General features: G+C 32.1%; 1 protein-coding gene across 1 annotated transcript in view; it reads right to left on the bottom strand.

The window, feature by feature from the left end:
• Positions 1–16,590, bottom strand: part of PRMT3 (protein arginine methyltransferase 3) — a 106,300-nt gene that overhangs the window by 78,397 nt on the left and 11,313 nt on the right. The window contains exon 9 of the mRNA XM_011377781.2: positions 12,307–12,428. Within this exon, the coding sequence (XP_011376083.1) occupies positions 12,307–12,428 (122 nt within the window). The remainder of the gene's footprint in view (positions 1–12,306; positions 12,429–16,590) is intronic.

The following is a 16,590-nucleotide window of genomic DNA, read 5'->3' as shown; positions in this document are numbered from 1 at the left end:
GTATTGATATCTCCTAAAATGATTTGAAACTTATGTATTTCTCTTTTGTCAGTTTTTGCTTCATGTATTCTGAAGATTTTATTAGTTGATTATAGGTTTAGTATTATTAGATTATCATTTGATCCCTTTATCATTTCGAAATGTTCATTATTCCTTGTAAGTTCTATAATATTTCCTTTGTTTGATATTTATATAGCCACTCCGGTTGTTTTAATGATTTGTGTTTATATGTTTTTCTCCATTCTTTTACTTTTAACCTATAGTATTTTATATTTAAACTAAATTTTTTTTCTAAAGATAGAAAATAGATAGGTCTTATTTTTTATCCAATCTCTCTTTTAATTGGATCTTTAGACCAAGGACTTAAAAATTATGGCCTGTTAGCCTGTGGCCTATTTTTGTATAGCCCATAGGCTTTAGGGTGGTTAAGAAAGAAGAAGAAAAAGAAGTATCGACAGCAGAAGTGACAGATACCACAGGTGTCTTACAAAGCTTAAAATATTTACTGGCTATTTACAGAGTAGGTTTGCCAATCCTTGCTTTAGAACACTACAGAAGCATAGCTAAGACAAAGAATACGGTGAGATAATCTAATATAGAATTAGATTATCTTTTTGGGGTCCCAAAAAGAGAAGAAATAAAAGGGACAGAAAAACTAATGGAAGAGATAAAGGATGAGAATTTTCTAGAACTGATAAAAAGCATTAAGTCACTGACAAAAGAAATCCAATGACTCTTAAGACGAACAATTTTTAAAATATCTAGGCATTACAGTAAAACTTCAGAAACTCAAAAACAAAGAGAACACCTTCAACAAAAACAGATTACCTTCAATGAAATAACAATTATTCTGACAAGTGACTTCTTGACACAACAATGGAAGCCAGAAGACAATGGAATAATAATGAACAAGAGCAAGAGTTAGTAAACTTTTTATTCAATTGCCAAATAATAAATATTTTAGTCTTGTAGGCCATATAGTTTTTACTGCAACTACTCAATTGCTATTGTTGTATGAAAGCAGCAATAGACAATATGTATACAAAAGCACATGGCTGTGTCCCAACTTTTTTACAAAAAGTTGTGACTGATCCATGGCTGAAGTTTATTGACCATTATACTAAAGCAGAATTCGATAGGCAGAGACAAACACCTCTAAGAATAAAGGCAAAATCTATTTCAAATCAACAAACACCATGAAGGAAATGTTAAAAAAAAAAATATGTTCAAGAAGGAAGAAAATGACCCTAGTCAGGGAAAGAGGAAGGAATGAAAAAAGAGAATGGATATATGTGGGTGAATGAATACAAAGGAACAGACTGTCAAATGTGACACATAAAATAGATTATACCCCATGTCAGGCTTTACAAATAATTTTTAAAATACAGGTAATTAAGAGGTGCAGACAAATCAGGGAGAAGTCTGGGGCATTAAAGCAGCTGCTTTGGTCTTTCCTTCCCTATATCAGGCATGCACTCTCTGGCCCAGAGTATGCAAGGTATCTAAGTAAGGCTTTGCTATGCTTATATGGCTACCTGGGAAGATAAAGCATGCTCTCAGAAAATAACGAACTGAAAGCTATGGGTTACCCCAAAGACAATACAGATGGAGGACAAGGTCAGAGGACTTCTGAGAGCTGAAAATATTTTGTGATAGAGATAGGGCATTTTATAGAAACAAATCGGAAAAGTCTGGTGAATCATTATTGGCATGGATAAACAATCGAGACTATATATTGCTTATTTTACACACGATTGAGTAGAATTACTTGGGTTGATGATAACCCCTAAGTGGCTGTGAGCAGATGCTTCCTGGTGGTATGGCAACTAAGCTAGTACAGTGAATAAAAGTTGGGCTGTAGTATACCTATCCCAAAAGGGGTAACTGCTCTTGCCTCTCTCCAACCCACAAGTAGAACAGTCCTCTGAAGCAGCAGGTGTGCTATGAGTGCAAGTGAACTCAGACTGCTTAACAACATGATTTAATATTATCAACAGGGATGATGATAGAAGTGGTAATCAGCAACTCCTAATTCTTGAGTATTTTATGTAATCTTGTTATTGGGAAGCCAAGAGACTATTTAGGAGGTAGTACCTGGTTGCCTTATTCATTTACCAAGAATGGAACTGCATGATGTTTTTGACATATAAAGTGGGTGTCAACAAGAGAAAAGAGAAGGAAGAAACAAAAACGAGCTCATTGAGAGGGGTAGTTTAGATGGCTTTTGAAAAATGTTATTAAAAAGGAATTCAATAAGATTTCTACTAAGGAATTATTAACAAGCTTTGAAGAGGATGGTTCGAATTCTGGCAGTCATTAGGGTCTTCCAGGCTTATTCTTTCTAGAAATTATTGCAGAATATGTTGTAAGATTAAAGATACTTGAGAAATATATGGCAAGGAGATATTGGCCAAGGTCAGAACACAGACTGGGGAAGAAGTTAAAACAGCACAGCCTTTACTGGGGGACAATCATTCACTGAGTGAATTTTCCATTAAAGTTGACTTAATGTCCTTGCATTGTCTGGGAGGAGGTTGGAAACATTAACAATAATTTTGATATATTTTAATTTTCAGTGTCTAAGTGTTTTTTTGTTCTTCATAGAAATACAATTGATTTTTGTGTACTAATTATGTATGCAGCACCTTGATATTTTTATTAGTTTAATAATTTACTTATACTTTATTTCTGAAGTCTGTATTCGCAAACACATTAGTGAACAATAATAGTTTTGTTTCTTCATTTCCAATTCTTATACCTTTCTTTTCATCGCTTTGCTGTACTGTCTAGGATCTCCTTTGCAGTGCTGACTAGAAGAGGTGATGGCAAGAATCCCTGCCCTGTTACTGAACTTAATGTGAATGCTTCCAATGCTTCAGGATGTGGGCTGTAGGTTTTGTTTTTGTAGATTCTCTATATCATGTTAGAACATTTCTTTCTAGCTCTAGTTTGCTATAAGTTTTAACACATAGATATATTAAATGGATTTGGAACTTTATCAAACTTTTTTTCCTGCAGCTATTGAGGTGATCTCAATAAATTTTTCTGGTTGATTTTCTCATATTTAACCAACTCTGTATTTCTGAGATAAACCTTACCTTTTGATCAATTAATTTTCTAATATTTTGATCAGGATCTTTGCATATATATTCATGGAGGAGTGACCTGTAATTTTCTGTTCTACTGCCTTAGTATAGTTTTGGTATACTAGTATAGTTTTGGCCTCATTTATGGATGCTTGATTCCTGACAAAGACAACACTGCAAGGCAGAGAACAAAGAATGGTCTTTGCAATAAGTGAGACTGGGACAAATAGATCATTTAAAGAGATTATAAAAAAAATAAAAATAAAACCAGATCTCTACTTCATACCACATACAAAAAGCAATACCTGGTAGATAATAGACTTAAGTGTAAAACACACAACTATGAAGCATTTACCAGAGAATATAGAATATCTCCATAAGGTTTCTTACTCAACTCATAAATGAAAATGCTGCTACATGAAACTTTTCATTTACATTTAAGAATATCATTGAAGAGAGTGAAAGGCAAGCAAGAATAAGAGAAGACTTTTGCATTACATAAAACTTATAAACTAAAATCTAAAAAAATATAGATTGCCTATAAATATAGATTTCTTATAAATAAGAAAAAGAACCAACTCAAAGGAAACCTGAGCAAGAAATAAACATATATTGCACAGAGAAGGAAATCCAAATGGCTGATAATTACATAAAAAGGTGTTCAGTTTCATTAGCAATCACAGAAATGCAAATTTAAATTGCAATGATATACTGCTAAACAACCAACTGGAAAAAACTTTTAAAGGTAGACAATACCAACTAGAACTGTTATATACTATTAACTTATGATAGCATAAATTGGTATAATCACTTTGGAAAACAGTCTGGCAATATCTAGGAAATTTAAGGGTATGTATGTTGTAAAGCCGCAATTCTATTTCAAGTATATACTCCACAGATGTATGCACCAGGGCATACAAAAAAAAATTCCTAACAAAATTAGAAATAATAGCCTTAAACTGGAAAACACAAAATGTCTATCGAGAACGGAAAAGATAAATTGTGATATATTCATCGATAGCATTCCATAAAACAATAAACATGACCGAACTACAGTTATACACAAATGAATGAATGAATACTAAACATACGAATGCACACTAAAAACAAGGTTGAGCAAAACAAGCTAGACAAAAAGAATGCATAATATATAATTTATTTAAAGATCAAGGTTGAGTAAACTAAACTATCTTAAATGGATGCCCATCTAAGTGGTTAAAAAATAAAGCAAAGGAAGTGAGTGATTACCATGCAAGTCAAGGCAGTGGTTACCTCAACCAGGCAGGGACAGCATCTCACTGAAAAAAGGCAAATGGAGGTGGGTGGGACTCTAAGTGCTGGTAATATTCTATTTCTTGTTAATTATGCATAGTCATGCATAGTATATTATTTGTTTCATATACTTTTTAATAAGCGTGTTATATTTCACACAAAAGTTAAAAAGAAAAGGATGCTTACATTTTATTTTTTTCCAGAGATATTTAATACAGTTATTTTCTGGTAAAATTGCTGTAATTGCTTACTATTTATTGAAATATTTATTAAGGCTTTAATAGTTATAAACACTTCAAAAGAAACAAACAGCAAGCTTCCCACTGCCTAGAAATATCTTCAGAATACTCATGCTAGAACAAGATGTGTTCTGTAAGAGGTCATCTGCTCAGGCTGTTTATTGTCTGCTACAAGTCATAATCCTATTTGTCTCAGTAATTACTTGCTCAAATATAAATATAACAGGAAAGATTAAGATTTCAGAAAATAAACAGAAAAAAATGACAAAGGCCATAATCCCCAGGAATTCTGTATGAAAGCAGCTCAAAACAGATATCGTTCATGCAGATAACCTTTCTTGAAATTGTTCATCTTAACTGCCATCTGATCTGAAAAAAAATTATAGATTTTACTTACTGTTCTCAAGTGGCCACTCATTAAAACTTACTTCGGTATAAAAGCATTTTAAATTAATTCTATCTCTGGAAATAGCTGTACAAAAACTAGCATAGCTTTAATCTAAAGAAATACAACATTGTAATAAAAAAGGTATTTTAAGTAAACCTCTTAACCAATAGGCATTGAAATTATCTATTTTTCTGAGTGGAAACTTTGTTAGAAAAACAAACACTTTTCTATCTTATTTCCTTTCTTAAAAGTAGCAATGTAACTTTTATTTCCTGATACAGGTATATTATCATGATTATCTTATATTGGGCATCTAGAGATAAAAGACATAGTCCATGCACTTCAAAATGTGGTCTAAGGAAGAAAGAACAGAAAGGAGTATAGGATAATATGGGAGCTCGTATAATAAGCCCTTACTGAGTGAGTGACATTTGAGCTAAACCAAAAGACAGATATGTACATGGGTATGGGGGTAAAGGACGGCTTCTCTGTGTGTACAAACTGTGTGTGTTTGTGTGTGCATGTGTGCGTGAGAGAGAGAGAGAGAAAAAGAAAGAGAGAGAGAAATGGCAAATTTGAAGAACTATAAATAGTTGAGTATGATTAGAGCAATAGGAAGTAGTATGCAGTGACAAAGTTGGGAAGTAGTTAGAGGTGATGCTAAGAAGTCTAGATTTTACTTAATGATAACGAAGAGCCTTTTCAGGATTTTCAGAATGGGAAACATACGATCAAATCTGTAATATACTTCTGCCCAATATGTTCGGATACAAGACATGGTCTAGGTCTTAAGGAAGAACGTAATCCAGCAGGGACAGAGGTACTAACATCATAAATACCATGCAAGTTCATACAATGAACACTAATCAAGTAAGTGGCACTGAAAGTTAGTGGCAAATGATTATAAAGTTCACCTAAAAGAATACCCTGAAATAAAAATATAAAAGCTATAATATTACTTTGCTTTCAATTCACTTTGGAATCCAAGCACAAATACTTCTCTTTTGTTCCCAAAGCACAATGAAATGACAATAAAGTAATACAAAATGTGATAAATCAATAAATGCAAGGAGATTTTAGAAGATGATATCAAAGAACCAAAGACTGATAATTTAGTAGGAGAACAGGGGGAATTAAGTCATACTGGTAAACCTATGAAGACGGACCCAGTACTCTGTGTACACATCAGAGAAGATTATAGTGGAAGTGGGAGACATTCTTCACAACACAAAGCCTAGGTAGGGGTAAAGAGGTATACAAAGTGGAAGTGAAAATGGGACTCAAAAATCATTGGAAAAATTGTGACCAGAGCAGATCTCCCTCCCCTCTCCTTAGAGAGAAAATCCATACCAGTAACTGTTATTAAACAATCTAATCTTCCATTCATGAATGTAAACAAAAAACAAAGAACCATAACCATTTGAAACAGGGGGCAGATGTGAGTATACCTCATGAAAAAAAATACTACCAAGCAGATAATTTCAAATGCAGGGCCCAGACTCAGAACCAGAACAAGACTATTCCATGAACTGCTTCACTCCTAAATGTAACATTTGTGTTTATAGGTGTGTAGCTGTGGCATTACTAATACCAAGGAAGAGTATTAAAAAGAACCCATTATTTTTCACTGTTTAAAAAATAGCAACAACTCAGCTTCTGATACAGTGAAATAAAATGATGAAAAGAATCATATGGATTCAAGAAGAGACAATGGGTTTTCAGGCTTTGGTGATGACAATTTACTTGACTTTGAACATCTGATGTCCTGGGCCTTGAAAATTCATTAATTTATTCATTCATTAAGTATTCACACCAAATATCTACTATGTGCTAGGTAACTCTTAGGGTAGTTAGGGCATATAAGTGAACAAAAAAGAGAAAAATCCCTAACCTTAGGGAGCTGATATTCTAGTAAAGCTCACATTTCTACGTATATTTCATCTCCTGTAAACTAAGGCTTTAAAAAGCCTTGCCAATATGTTGATAGTGATCTCCCATACCAAGATCACAGGGAATTTTTTCGTTTCTTCTTTATCCTCTGTCTTCGCAATGCAAAAACATCTTTTTCCCCCTTCCTTCTTTTTTATTTAAAGGGGAGGAAAATTGGGTAGGGAAATCAATTTGGCTGCACCAGAGAGAATGAATGACAGAGAGCTATGGGAGGCAAGAGAAAGAACAAATAACTGAGCTAGTTACCTGCAGATGCATTAATTCAGGTGAGAAATATAATAATGTGAATTAAGGCATGGGTTTAGGAAATATCAATGGTAGGAGAGGGAAGGATCTGATAAACGTTAAGGATTCTCAATTTAAAAGACTCCAACAGGTACATTGGTAAAGGAGAAGTATGGCCAAGTATGAACCCCAGGTTTCCAATTTTGACCTCTGCAAAGAGTTAATGTAGGGCTGTTCTTTCAGTTCTTATTTATCTCTGTAAACATGGCAATAATTCTTGATCAAACTCTAATAACAAAACCCCTGAACATTTACACAGTTGCTGGGTAATATGCCCGAAGATGTGGATGAAGCTAAATCAGTAAGACAGCATGTTTAAAATAAACATGAAGATTCTTGATATGCACCTGGTATCTGACATGGGTTTGCACCATGGCTGGTCACATACTTGACTATGAACTCTAAGGCTCATGCAACCTTTCTTGGGTAGAGACAGCTCGCATGTATCTCTGAGGTTCAAAAGTAAAGAAAAAAGTACCTCTTGCGGGACTCTTACAGAGAAAGAGGGATTACTCAGGAGCCTATGCATGACCTCTTTAACAGTGGGTATATTTTTCTCATTGTCCTTAGACTGTATCCTTTGCTGTAATAAGTCTTTGCTGTGAATACAACTTTATATTGAGTCATATAAATTCTTCTAGTGAACCACTCACTGAACTAGTGGGTAGTCACTGGACTGCTAAGACAGGACCACTGAGTGGACGGAAATTAAGGGGTTGGTAAGGTGAGAGAAGAAATGAATTTAGTTTCCTTGTAAGGTGTCTTGATCATTTCATTATCTTCATTATAATTCTATGGTTTTTGAGCAGAAAAATATTTACCATTTTAGCCTTATCAGTGGTTCAAACTTCTCTTCAGCTTTAACTCAACTATTCCATGTTATTTTTATTAAATTTAGAAACAAAATATAAAGGAACATTCCTTACTTCAAAAATTTATCCTGGTGTATTCTGTGATCTGTTCCAAATCTTATAAATATTACCACTACTTTTTAAATCATGTTATTTTATTCTTCTAAAACCTTTACTGGGCATCTCCCATGTATCAGACATTTGGCTAGATGTTAGGGATAAAAAGATTAAAAAGACAAAGCACCTGTCCTAGAATCTAGAGAAGGACACGTATGTAACATAACACATCAAAATATTCTCTAAGCTTTTCTTCATGTTTCATTTCTAAAAGTATTCAAGACACAGGCAATATAAAAGATTGCATCATTAATGTCATACTGAGATTGAAAGTACTGCATTGTATATGATGAATCAACTTTCTTATGAAAACTCCTCTGCAGTAACATTTGAAAGTCTGAATAATGAGCTATTCCATGACTGAGTCAATGAGAAACAAAAGGCAGCCAGAGTAATGGTAAAAATATTATCAGAAGCTACCTTTGCTTCCTGAAAGTATACAATTGTCTGGTAATTGAACAGCTTTGCTATACTTAGGTAAGTTTATATTTCTGAAATAATCATTCGTTGTAGAGTATGAAGTATGACAGCAAGAATAAGAAACAATTTCTCATTCTTTCCATGTATCATTTTGTACTCTATTTGGCTTTGCTAATAGAACATCTTTGAAAAGCTATATTCTACTTTATTTATGTCTGCAACCTCAGAACTGCAAGCCTGATCTTCTTCTTAAGCCCTAATATACATAATTTATATGCTTATGTGTGATGTGTTATATATATATCAATTTATATAAAAACAAAAACTTTATTCTAAATTCATTTCTTTAGAAATGTCATATTTCTTTTTTAAATAAAGAGGTAAAAACCTTAAAACCTTAAAATATCAATTTATATAAAAACCAAAACTTACTCTACTTAAATTCATTTCTTTAGAAATGTTATATCTCTTTTTTAAATAAAGAGGTAAAAATTATTTTATCATTATTCTGAACACAATTCAAGGATTGCAAATTGAATACATTTAAAAGAATAACAAAACACGTATTTAAAAGTATTCACCTTTTTGAATTTAAAGTGCTTTTTTACAAATGTAAGCTTATGGAGTTTTACAGAAATTCTGCTGTGTATAGATTTCTGACAGAGAAAGCAGCCACAGAAGAGCTAAAGACAACTCAACCTGCTAATTGGAAGAGTTTTCATTGACTGATGATAGTTCTAGAAAGCTCCAATATGCAATAATAGACAAGTATAAGAGAAGTTGAAAGTGGATTTCAAAGAAAGAGAATGACTAAAGGATAAAACTGGCTAACATTTGAAGTTTTACAAAGAACAGAGATTGTAGGATAGCTGCAATGAATTTTAGAAATATAACCAACCAAATATAAAGTATTATTTGAGGCAGTGGTGTCAATCTAAAAATATCACTATTGCACCATTATTATAATTACCACTAACATTTAGTAAGCAGTTACATGTAAAGCACCATAAATGGATTCAATCCTTATAACTACTTTACGAGGTAAATACTTTCATTAACTTTATTTTACGAACGAAGAAACCAAGGTTTATAAGTAATTTGCCCATTATTATAAAGCGAATTAGTCAAAAAGCAAATATTAGAAATCAAGTCATGTGATTCCAAATGCTGAGAGAAGTATGCTATGCTGCCTCCACAAATGGTAGAATGGGCCAGTGCCAATAAACTGTGGAGATATTAACAAATAAATTGTTTCTTGCATTTTCTTTTATACATATATTCATAAACAGAAGAAGAGAGGTTTGTTCACCCTACAGTGTAACTTCTAAATTTTCCAGTGGAAGACAAAGGAGACATGCTTATTAACACTATGGAAACAGCTATCCTTTCACAATATAAAAAAGCAAAGAACATCTCTGACAAAATGGTACGTTGACTTATCCAAAACAAAAAGGCAGTATTTTCATACTCTATAGGTTCTAAGCAAACTACTGAATGCAACTAATACATGACCTATAAGCACTGAAAGGGAGATGTAACAATAGTAAATTGGCTGTGAGGATGGACTACCGAGTCAGGCTGCTTTGAATCTACACCTGGCTCCACTACAAATAAGGAGAGTTACTTAGTCTCTGTGCCTCAATTCCTTAATCTCTATAATAAGGATAATAATATACTGTAAATGTACCTACCTGAAAGGAAATACAATAGAAAGTACTAAATTAACGTTAGCCATATTTATTATTAGATCGAAGTATATAAAATTGAGTGCTGATTTTCAATAAATGCTCTCATGCAAACACACTCCAGCACTAAATTTTATACACAATGAATTTGAATATGAACACTGTATAAGCATATTTTTTAAAAGTCACTAGAAATCACGGCCTCTAAGAAACAAAATAAACCCAAACAAAACAATACAAAAAAAAAATGTATTATCACTGTCCTTTTCCTTTTCTTGCATAAAGGAATTTAAAAAAGAGCACATCTAGTCTTGCTTTGTAGAAATCAAAAATAACAAACTAATACATATATGGATATGGCATTTCATAAGGTTAGAACTTCTATTAGCAACAGCTTACCATAATCTTACTATCAACAATAAAATTTTGGTAATCTTCTGAAACAATCTCTTCTTTGGGATAGTGGTTCTCATATTTGTTTGGATGGCAAAGCACAAGCAAATAAAGGTGCTCTTTATGGGCACTCAAAAGTGATGCACTTAATGGTATAAGAACGAGAAAGCTATTAAAAAAACTAATACATATATGTAACATATATGCATATTCTCCAATACGAAAATAATAACCACAAACTTTATCTATGAAAAATCTAAGCAAAGTCAATGTAATTTTTTTCATTAATATTAATTTCATACTTGTTAATAGTCACAATAGCTAACTTCTGAATACCTACTACATGCCAGGCAATATGCCAAAGATTTATATGTACATTTTAATTATAACTTATTTTTCCTACTCATAACAAGATGGAGGTAGTCACTGTTTTCATTTTGACAGTGAAACAACTGAGGTGTCAAAAAGGTTAGATATAATTTAACCAAAGTTCAAATAACTAGTAAGTGGTAGAGCAAGGACTTGAACCCAAGCCTAACTCACACCTTGTGCTCTTAACCACAAATCTATACCTCTTATGTGATAAAATCTAAAAATTTAAACATTTTACATCACTATATTTAAATTGTGTACCAGTCAGAAAAGATCAATATTAATCAATTTTAAGAACAGAATGTAAGTATCAGTGGGATCGTTTAAGAATCATTGTTGGAGGTCTAATATGCAGCATGGCGATTACAGCTAATAATACTGCATTATATATTTGAAAGTTGCTAAGAGAGTAGCTCTTAAATGTTAACACAAAAAAATGATGGTTATATGACACAATGGAGGTGTTAGATAATGCTATGGTGGTAATCATTTTGCAATATATAAATGTATCAAAGCAAACACATTGTATATCTCAAATTTACAGTGTTATGTGTTAATTCTCAATAAAGCTGGAAAAAAAGAATTGCCGAGAAGCTTCCTATTAATTATTTTTCTGGAAATTATTCCTAAATTCCAAATGTAAGGTGTTTTTGTTAAGTACACAGCTAAAGAGATTTAGTTCTATAAACTGTAGTTCAAATAAAGGCCTTTTCACTAAGATATAAGCCAATTGTAAAATTGATCATTGATCGAGAATATTGTTGTTTTAGGGGGTAAACTAAATCCACTCTGCCTGTTTGTAGCCATTTTTGAATTTACTTATTTTAATTTGAAGCAGGTACAAGGGCTAATACTGTCAAAATAGAAAAAAACAAATAACCCTCAGTCTTTACTCTAATCGCTGTTTACTAAAGGAATACTACCAATATAAATATTTAGTTTTGTAGATATAATATTACCCTGTATGTCAATGACTTCTAATTTTATATTTAACTAGCATATTTATAGCCATAATTAGAAAAATAGAAAAGCATATAAAAATAATTTTCATCAATGAGAACTTTGAAAAGTTTATTTATATATCAAACATGTCTAGCTCAATCCAACTTAAAATCTTATTATTCTGGAATGAATTTTTACTAAAAGACAAATATCTTGAGTCTGCATTAGACAGCTATTAAAGACCAGAAAAGCTGTTAATTATCAAATTTAAAAATAATCTTAAATCAAGCCTTAAAATGCACATACCTTATGATATCCATTGCCTGGTAAAGGATTTCAGATTGATCAACTCCAAGAACCTTCTTCGCCCCAGCTTTAGCAGCAAACATAGAAAGAATTCCAGTTCCACAACCAACATCCAAAACTATCTGGTGTAAAAAAACAAAAACAAAAGATGTTATTGAAAAGGCCTAATATTTTAAATTCTATTCTTATATTATGTTGTTTCTGGCTAGGAATAGATCACAAAATTTTAAAACTTTGCCAATCAAATATGGCAATAATGTCTACTTGGGGAAACTGAAGATATCATTATAATGGGTTATTTGTAACAGTATATTTGGCCATAGTCTGTTGCAATCAGATGCAACAATGTAAATTTAAGAAATTTATGAAATAAGCAACTTCCATAGACTTCTTAATAGAAAAACAGTCTCTGTTTTAAATTTTCCTATTGTATGCACGTTCTAATTTAGGCTTAGTAATTTGTAAAGCTAGCATTCAAACATAAGTCAATCTGCTTCTAAAGCTTATATTTAAATTATATTTTCAATTGTGTATAAACTATTTATTACAGTTAGCTCCAAATCAGGTAACTGAGGACATAAACTAAAACTTGACAGAATCAAAGAGGTAGAAATGATAAACAATAAACTAATACTTATAAAAAATGAAGAAATTTGATTCACTTTTTCCAAAAAAAAAGAACAAAAAGAAAAAAAAGAAAAAGTGAATTTTAGCTGTAGTTAATAATCAAAAGCATAAAGAAGGCACCTAACTGTGAATTTCTTCAATAGACCAGAAATAGAAATTAATTATGAGTGGGTGATAACATGATTAAATGCCACCCAAAGTTAAATTAACTCTGAGAAACCATATGGTCTCCACAGGAACTTTGTGAACTGAAACAACATTAAGAAAGGAATAAAAGAGAGGAAGCAGAAGAGAGGAAGAAACACATTTTTAATTATAAGCAACTTTTTGAAAAATAAATCTCTTCTATGTTCTATATTTATAATATAAAAGCTAATGTTGTGATAACAAAGTTTGTCTACCTAATGGAAATAAAAGCAAACAAAAGTGATGATAATAAAACTTAGGAAAATGTTATTTCACATATTTTTAAAAGAATTATATTTAAATAATTTCATGAACATATTCTATCATGACAACACAAAAATTATATGACCTATATATAAAAAATAGTGTGAATTAAAATGTAAATAATAGATTCCACCCTAATTACTTACTCATTATATTTTAACATAACGGTGTTCAAAGTGGCATAGGATTAAGGGCACTAGACTAAGAGTAAAAAACCTCAGATTTGTTCACTTAATGGCTTTGTTTAGGGCTAGTCAATTACCCTTGTTGGTTTCAAGTTTCCTCATGTGTAAAATTAAGATAAATACTTGCCCTGCCTAGTTGAAGGAATATCATATAGCAACAAAGAGACAATATGTTTGAAAGTAATCTATAAATTGTCAAATGTTATTTAAATATATGGTAGTATGTTTTGCAGCTATAGTATAATAAAGTATCTGAAATCATTTAAAAATATGAAAGCTCTAGATTCATATTTTTAATTACAGAAAATTTTATCCTGCATGTGCTTGAAGGAGTTAGAAATTGATACACATATTTTACATTACAGTATATTTTTGAGAAACTGTAAATGCCAAGCAAAACCAACCACACGCTGATAAATGAAAGCATCTTAGGCCAAAAACTAAAGTATACTCCTGACTTATTAATAAGCCCTTTTCTGACTTTATCAGACTGAATAATACCTTCAGTAAAAGTAGTAAGAACACAAAATAATTAAACATTATGTTTTCCAGGGTCATGTATTTTGTCTACAGATATAGAACATTTATATGTAACAATGCAAATCTTCACTTCTTTAAAGTGACTTTTTTCTTCTTTCTCCTTGATTCAAACTGGCCTTAATGCTCATTTCTTTCCTCATCCTTCCACCTCTGCACAGATTGCATGACCACTCCCTTAATCATTACACCCTTAGGTCTTAGGAACAAAGCCTCAGGTCTGCTGACCACAGAAACAGGGGTTCAGGCAAACTAAAGATAACATCTTGACTTCAGTTGCGTTTCAGTTCCAGACCCATGAAGGTAAAATGGCCCTATTGACCACATCCCCTTTTTTTAAAATTTTAATTAGTTTCCAGTATACAGTACATTGGTTAGATATTTATGTAGTTTATAAAACGATTCCCCTAATTGCTCCTTCTCTCCTCTGGTTGACCACATCCCTTTGAAACCAGACAGAACACCATGACTGACATCAGGACTTGATGCAATGATCAACTGCCTCCTATCCTAGAACTGACCAATGAGTAAAGCCCATGACCTCCAACTCCCTTAGCTACCAGGGTAAATGAGTTCTCCCCTATATAACCTATCTCCTAGAAGCAATTGGGAAGCCAGACTTTGAGTGCTAGCTCACCTGTGTCTATTGGACTGATGCCATTTCCTTAAATAAACCTTTAACTTTGCTGCAAACCCCTGCTTTTGTCTCATTTGGCTTTGACGCACCCAGGGAAAACGAAACATCTCCCCATTTAGGTAACAATTACAACGTTTCTATAACACATTACAAATAAAAAAGAGAAGCAGAAAGTAACTGTGTAAAGTCTACGAACCCAGTAAGATGTGCTCCATATACACAGAAATAGTCATGATTACTTAATTTCTCAACGATTAATCTTATGATTACTAATATTTGTGGCTTTTCAGTATTTTCAGTATTCAGGAGCATACTGAAAGAGTAACTTTTAACTTCCTTTCACTTAACAAATTGTTATGTGATTCATCTCAAAAAGTATTAAGAAAAGATGGCTCAAAGAAAGACAACGATGGTGCTTTTATAATAACAAAAATCATAAAATTTTAGAACCAGAGGGTTAAAAAAAATCATTTTACAGATGAGGCTCAGAGAGATTCACCACTTGTCTAAAATTATTATATAGCCGGTTCCTTAGAAACTAGGCAGGACTAATGATTCCCAGACCAGTGCATGCTTAATATTAAGGAAATATATTTCTTTTAAACACATTAAGGAAAAAATAAATAAAAATCTAAGCATAATCTAACTATAAAGCAAAATTTCTAATAGTAACATACTTGCTTTACTGAAAACAAAGTGTTTTTTTAGACACACATATTAAATAAAATTTTTCCAGCACCTGGGTGCAAATATAAAAGCTAGCTATAAAAAAATTCTTAGTCTCTGCTGCAATAACATAAAAAGCATACCAAAAAGCTAAGTACAAAGAACTAATAAAACCTAAGCTTTAAAAAATGAAAACATCTATTTGTCTGTAATGGGAATCAACAAAAACAAAGAGACACACACTATCATAAACCTTTCGTGATAGATAACGCTTTGGCTAAAAGATATCATAGCACCATATACATTTCACTGTGCAACTCAACTAAGTCACAAGTGAAATACTGCTCTAAGGAAACAGGTATGGACGTGAAAAGCCAATCCATATTATACTCCAAACGATATAAAAATCAGGAAAAGAGATTTTGAAAATATAAAGGTTTTCAGTCACTGCTGCAATATCATGTAAAGCCCATAAAATAACCCGAGAAGTATTTTTTAACATGGAGATCAATAGAGAATTATAAAAACTTGATATGTTATCAACGTACATGTTATTGAAGTGGAAAGAGTGGGGAAATTCCCAAGCAGAGGTAAGTAAATGGCAGAGATGATAATATTCTTGACTAAATTAGTGGACTAACTTCCAATAAAGTGAAACAAACAGAAAACTTGAACTTTTAGAAGGTAACCTTGTCAATGTAGAGAGAAAAAGAAGAAAAAATGAAAAAAAAAAAAAAACACAAGGGAGGAAAAACAAATTACACAAATTTCAAACACACACACACACACACACACACACAGTGTGAAAGACCACCTTTGAAATAACCTGAGGCAGTACTGACTAACTGTAAAATATAAAGTGTCTTGTAAAGGGATAAATGAGGTATTAAAAGAAAGCTCATTAAATAAATTCTACCTTACAATATTTCTCCCTATTTATTAATAACTTCTTAAAATTATTTTTTAACTAATACATTTGAAATTCAAAGGAATCACAGTAAATCAAAAATATGGTTTAAGCAATATTATCTGTATAACCAAAGTTTAACTAAGCTATGTCACTGTAATGATTTCAGTTTAAAAAAAGAATATATTGAATTATAGCACCATTTTGAATTTCTGTTATCAGTATTCTGCACCACAAGGCAGCATCATAAGTCTTCCATGAAGTAAAGCCAGAGT

The sequence above is a fragment of the Pteropus vampyrus genome, unplaced genomic scaffold, assembly GCF_000151845.1.
Source record: "Pteropus vampyrus isolate Shadow unplaced genomic scaffold, Pvam_2.0 Scaffold321, whole genome shotgun sequence".
Taxonomy (NCBI): Eukaryota; Metazoa; Chordata; class Mammalia; order Chiroptera; family Pteropodidae; genus Pteropus; species Pteropus vampyrus.
The sequence above is the reverse complement of the archived record's forward strand: the minus strand, read 5'-3'. Positions and strand labels throughout refer to the sequence as shown.